This window comes from Asparagus officinalis, unplaced genomic scaffold, assembly GCF_001876935.1.
Source record: "Asparagus officinalis unplaced genomic scaffold, Aspof.V1 AsparagusV1_Un573, whole genome shotgun sequence".
In the NCBI taxonomy this organism is placed as follows: domain Eukaryota; kingdom Viridiplantae; phylum Streptophyta; class Magnoliopsida; order Asparagales; family Asparagaceae; genus Asparagus; species Asparagus officinalis.
The window spans coordinates 43,155-49,314 of NW_017972836.1; the positions used below are offsets into that span (position 1 = coordinate 43,155).

Below are 6,160 nucleotides of genomic sequence, written 5' to 3' on the forward strand. Positions count from 1 at the left end.
GCGTTAAATTCCCAACAACTCTGTATCACGTAGCGCGTTGAAACGATCTAGAGGAGCCGAAGTCCAGATTCCAAGTGGGAGCATGCGCAGATTGTCAAAAATGCGGGACTTGAGAAATTGATGCGAACAGATTTTTGGATTCTGGGGAAAATTGCAGATAGAGGCATTAAGCTGCATATCAAAAAAATTTGTATCAACCCACTATCGCGGGAAGAAGCCAGCATTCATGAAGTCAGATGAGTGGAACCTTTCTAGATAGACAAGCCCTCGCGAGTTATCCGATTGACGTCTGACTTCGCCAGATGTTCCCGTTCAAACATAGCGAAGGGAAGGACCACAGGCGGGTCTTATGCGCAGCTCTCTCAAATATGTATAAGAACGCCATCAGCCGCAAATAAAGTTCAACTTAATGCGGCGTTATTCAATCTCGAAGAATGCGCGAAGGGCGTCAGTAGCCACACACATCAAGTGCAACTAATACGGCTTACAACCCAATTGAGTTTCAGTTGAGATTGAGTTTGATGAAACTCTCGGGCGTGATACTTTTGTCTTCCTACCAGAGATTGGAACCCTACAGTCACGGCAAGTGAAGCTATCCGCGGAAAAAAAATTCTTTAAATTTCACTCGACGTTCTCGCGCAAGTGTCAGATCCACGCTCCCATGCCTCCCCTTTTACCATACATTTGCTTACATCCATTCGTACATCCGTCGCCACACAATCCACTCAACATCTCTTCAGACAGCAGGACGTTTGATCGACGACCACAGGACATGCTTAGATCCGTATACTGTACAAGCGGTGATGTGCTTACAGGATTGGTGGAGATACGAGAAGCGAACACAAGGCATCGAACGGATTGCTATGATTGAAGATAAATTTGAAGAGTTAGGACTAGCAGATAGATATAATGATTAGATAATATTCATAAAATTGTAATTTTGTTTTCTTAGCTTTAAATTTGAATTAAATTATTTCGAAAAAAGTTGCAAATGATAGTGATATGGGTGAGTAGGTGCCAACCTAGTTGGGATGTACTCATCTATTGTGATGCGACGAATTTCGAAATAAATTTATACTTGTAAAGGATTTGTAAAGGATTTACCGATTATTAATAAAGAAGTTATTTTTATCATTTTTTGTACTTGTAATTTATGTCATTTCATTTCAAGCTATTAATTAAATTTATGATATTTTTTATAATAATTTATGGTTTATGGTTTTGTTAAAATTAAAAAAAAAACAAAAAAAAATTCTAAAAAAAATCAAACCGGGCCGGCCCGGTGTCCGGCCCGCTCAGGCCCGGGCCCGGGCCCGGGCCCGGCCCGGACCACCCGGGCCGGGTCAGGCCGGGCCGGCTCGGATGGACAGCCCTACAGTGGAGCCAATGTTTAGTGCTACGTGCAAGAGTTTGCTCAAAAAAAAAATTTCTGACCTTGATTACATTAAAATTTCATCTGACCTTATAAGATAATAGATATGTTACAAAATTAGGACTTATTGTCTCAAGTGGCTTGTCTTCTTCATTTAAAAGAACATGCATTGCTAATAAATTGAGGCCACCGCAGCATGAAAATACACACCAGCACCTTTTCAGCAAGAATGACATTGATTACTGCTTGGGTTTTCATTGGCCGTAAAAAATGATGGAATGAGACGTTAGAGTTGGTTTTTTTCTTTATATTTTGGTCTGACGACGGAACTTCCCCGCGTTCCTCCACGCGTGGCTAACGGGTATCCCAATACACAGTCTCCATAAAATTAAATTTATGGAGATATTAATCAGCAGCCGACGATGCGCCACGTCACACGGTCCCGAAGAGCGTAATTAAGTTTTTAAAGAACTATAAGTAGGGCCTAAGAAGCCAATACGCATCTGATTTGGTTCTTAATCAATTTGAATAAATCAATCTCATATTTAATTGTTGATTTATTGCGTTAAAGACTTTAGTTTGTACACAACCGGGCTTTCTAATTGAATTAGAAAAACTTAATCTAAATTAGATTGTATACTAGTATAATGCTCGTGCTTTGCACGTAAACGTACATGTTTTAACTTTTGAACTTTTTATTGAATAGTAAAAATTAAGTATTAATAAATAAAATTTGTATAATAAGATTGCTTTGAAAAATGTACGAATTAATTATTATTGTATAGTTATTATAATTGAATGTGTTTCTTATAATAATTGCATAGTATTAACCTTTTTAAATAAGTCCACTAAATTCACAATTGTTCTTAAATAAGTCTGCTAAATTTATAAGTTCTCTTAAATATGTCCCTCCAACTTGAAAGTTATCAACTTAACTCTAAATTAACTAAGATGCATTGATCTCACTAGCATTTTACTGATATTCTCTAGATAGCTACACTTTTAATACCAGTAACATATTGCTATTGTTACTTCTCATTATAATTATTTAATAGAATAAATTAAACTAAACCCTTATGAAGTTTCAGCCTTATGAACTTTTAAAATCACACTAAAGCCCTCATAATTTTTCTGTTTCAAAGAAAACCGCCAATAACTTTCTAAAATTTGTAGATAACACCTATAAATTAGAACTAGAAAATAGCATAAAATGCATTTTGAAAGTTATTAGGGGGTTTGGTGTAATTTATCTAAAAGATATTAGGGGTTTCTTCAAAAGTTATTAGGGGTTTAGCTTGACTTTGAAAGTTCATAGAGTCTATTTACTGCAAAATAATGAAAGTTCATGGGGATTTACTGTAATTTACCTTGTTTAATATTATAATTCTTAGTTCAAGAAATACTATTAAAATAATTATACTATCTATATACTATAAAATAATTATCTAATTTAATTTTTTAATTATGCTCTTAAATACTTTAGTACTATAAATACTTTATAAATTTTTATTATACTATCATTAATAATTAGTAGTATTATTATTAATATTAATAATTTTTTTAAAAAATGCTAGTTTTTAATCATCACAAAGTATAGATTATTCAGTATCATGTAATAATATTTGAGAAAATATTCTAAAAATAATATTAAATTATTTATTAAACTTATTCAATAATATAATACTAAATAAGTAGTGTAATTCATAATTTATATGTTATTATTAAAATAATTGTGCTATTTATGCCATTAAATATTTACTCTATTTATTTTATTGCTCATTGACTTGCATAATTCTCAATAGTATCTAGTAATATATTATTTTATGTATACTATTATTTTAACTTTGTTATTATAATTCAAAATAATAATAATAATAATAATTTAATTGGTTACTATTAATAATTGTATACTTATTTTATAAATTATTTTATTAAATTATTATTAAATAAATCATAGTTATAATATTATTAATAACGGTTTTTCTATAGAGTGCCCATGGGCACTCTATAAGGGAGGAGAGAGATAGAGAGAAATGAATAGCTCATGGGACCCCCTGATTTGCATTAATTTTTGTGCATAATTCATTTCTCTTTATCTCTCTCCTCTTTTATAGAGTGCCCATGGGCACTCTATAGAAAAACCCTATTAATAATTATAATTATTTAGGAAGGTGAGGAGGTGAATAATTAATAAGTGGTTATATTTATTTAATGAATAATTAATTGAAGATAATGACATAGTTATAATTTATCAAAATTTGTGAGGTAAAAATTAGAACTAAAAGTTTTAACACGTACCTCAATCCTCTTTTTATAATAGTATATAGTATATAGATAGAGATTAATGAATTAAACCAAGTACTAAGTACCTTAGGTGCCGTTTGGCAAAGGGTCAAGTGAGGAGTTAAGAAGACTTGACCCCTTTTTAACCCGTCAAACATAAAAAATCTATATAAGGGTTAAAGTGAATTAACCCTTCATAATTTACCAAATAAAAAATATAGAAGGGTTAAGCTAACCCCTCTAGAGGGATAAAAATGAGTTAACCCCTTAAAATAAGGGGTTTACTAATACTCCTATTTAGAAGGATTAAGAGTTAACTCTTTTAATTATAAAGAAAATAATCAAATTTGTTGTTATTCCAAACACTAAAACTGATCACAATGCTAAAATAAAACTTATTTAACGGATTAATAATTTAATCTTTCAGAGCTAAGTATATTAATCATTCTCTTTCACCCCTGTCACTTAACCCTTTGTCAAAAGGGGCCTTATTTAGTAACATCTAATTCAACTAGATCACAAGTCGGGTCATGAACACAAAGAACTACATTTCGGTCTTCTATGCGCAAGTATCTACAACCATGGATAAACCTACAATCCATGAAACCAAGAAACCAAACAAAAGATTGAACCAAGCAAGAACTTCAACTACCATATATCTCTCTAATTATACACATAGTTAAACTTAACCACTACAAAATTAAGCAAGTTCCATTGCCATCTTCACTAGTACACAAGAAGTGTATAATCCCTAACAAAGTGATCTACAATCCAAACCCCAATTGTCACATAACACTACAGGAATTAGCATTCTCATCACTGAAGTAGTCGTAGCTCCCCTGAGGATGAGAACCCGCCGAGGATCCCGGCCCCGGTCCATAGTAGTAATTATCCTGGTAGTTAGGTTGTGGATAATACTCCGGTGGTGGTGGATGGCCGGAGTACATGTATCTATCCGGCGGTGGATGGCCGGAGTACATGTAGCTCTGCGGCATTGGAGGCATCGACGCATAATACGAGTAGCTAGCCGTCGGCTGAGCCATGTTGTAGCTAGCCGCGTACACGGGCGGAGGGTACGATGGGTGCTCGTGCATTGGCGGCGGTTGAGCACCGCCGGCGTTCATAATGAAGTCATTGTTGGTTGAAGATTCCGCTCCCTTCTTTCCTTTCTGTTTGCTGCTGTTACTGCTTTTGGTAGCGGTTTCGGCCGAAGCTTTCCTATCGGGTTCGGAGCTTGTAGCAGTCTTTTCGGGCTTCTGGTCGGGTTTTGGGGTCTCTTTGTTGCTGGTTTCGGATGCTTCTGCGCCCGATTTTGTGTCCGTTTCCGCCGGCTTTGCTGCTGCTTTGTCTGAGGAGGTTTTCTGTGACGATTTCGTATCGGTTTCGGGGTTCGTAACGGCCGCTGATGTTTCGGGTTTTTTCTCCGGGTTTTCACTGGGTTCATCGGATTTTGAAGCAACTTTCTCTTTCTTTGTATCTTTCTCCTTCTCTTTGTTGTTATCTTGGCCGCTGATGCTGTTAAGATTAGGGTTAGGGCTTTGATGGTTGGTTTTCTTCTCAATTGGCCAAAGCTCCGCGTGCTTATTTGATTTCAGCAGTTTCCTTATTAGGGTTTCAGCTTCCACGTTTCCGGTAACCGTTACCTTGTTCTGCTGTGAATCGATTTCAGTCTTGTAAACACCTAAATCAAAATCAAAATTAAAATTTGAGAACAACCCATCACAAATTTTCACACAAAAGCCACAAAAACAACAAAAAGATTCAAATTTGACACCACTACACAAACGATTCTCAACAAAACCACAACAAACGGCAAAAAGGTCCAATTTTGAGGCCAACCCATCAAAGATTTCCATCAAAAACATCCAAAAGGATATAAATTTGAGCCAGTTTGGTAATCACCATGAATGTTCTGAAGGATTCTCCTCACTTTCTTCTTGCATCCTTCGCAGTGTATGGAAACCTTCAACACCCATGTCTAAACTAGCACAAAACAGAGCATAACTTAGTATAAAACCAAAACCCACATCAAAAAATGACACAGAAAGGTTGAGTACTACTATCAAACCTTGCACTGTAGAGGCTCAGAATCATCTCCTTTGGATGCCATGAAAGGAAACCGAGAGCAACGGAAGAGGGGGGCAAATTTGAGAGGGAGAGGGGGGTAGAAGCAGGAGGAGGTGGAGGGGGTTTTGTAGATGAGTTGGTGACAAATCTCTTTATAATTACAAGAAAGCCACTAGCGCAATCCTAGCCATCCATCGTGAGTTCTTTTGTGGGGTATGAAGAGCACTTCTATTGGCGTGGGATGATGACAGCGCTTCGCCATGGTGTATGCGTGATTGTGTGTGTGTGTGTGTGTACTCAGCCTACACTTGTTAGCAACTTAAGCATGCATGTAAGCGTGTAGCCAACTTTATGTGAGAGATTAAAGTAATTATAGTTAGCATATCGGGGGAAAAGATGTTTGGTTGTAAAGCGATAAGATAAGGCGAGCGAAATTTA

At 35.9% G+C, this 6,160-nt stretch overlaps 1 protein-coding gene across 1 annotated transcript; it reads right to left on the reverse strand.

The window, feature by feature from the left end:
- Window positions 1-4,281: 4,281 nt before the first annotated feature.
- LOC109827950 (heavy metal-associated isoprenylated plant protein 35-like) lies at window positions 4,282-5,840 on the reverse strand. The gene is made up of 3 exons (XM_020394978.1): window positions 5,724-5,840; window positions 5,558-5,633; window positions 4,282-5,336 (listed from the first exon to the last, which is right to left on the reverse strand). The coding sequence occupies exons 1-3, from the start codon at window positions 5,763-5,765 to the stop codon at window positions 4,441-4,443; spliced, it is 1,014 nt and encodes a 337-aa protein (XP_020250567.1). The 5' UTR covers window positions 5,766-5,840; the 3' UTR covers window positions 4,282-4,440.
- Window positions 5,841-6,160: the final 320 nt, after the last annotated feature.

Excerpts from the sequence above, each read along its gene's own strand:
- LOC109827950 (XM_020394978.1), bottom strand. The coding sequence starts at position 5,765 with ATGGCATCCAAAGGAGATGATTCTGAGCCTCTACAGTGCAAG. Across the intron at positions 5,634-5,723 it reads CTGAGCCTCTACAGTGCAAG|ACATGGGTGTTGAAGGTTTC; the intron begins GTTTGATAGTAG and ends GTGCTAGTTTAG. Across the intron at positions 5,337-5,557 it reads AATCCTTCAGAACATTCATG|GTGTTTACAAGACTGAAATC; the intron begins GTGATTACCAAA and ends ATTTTGATTTAG.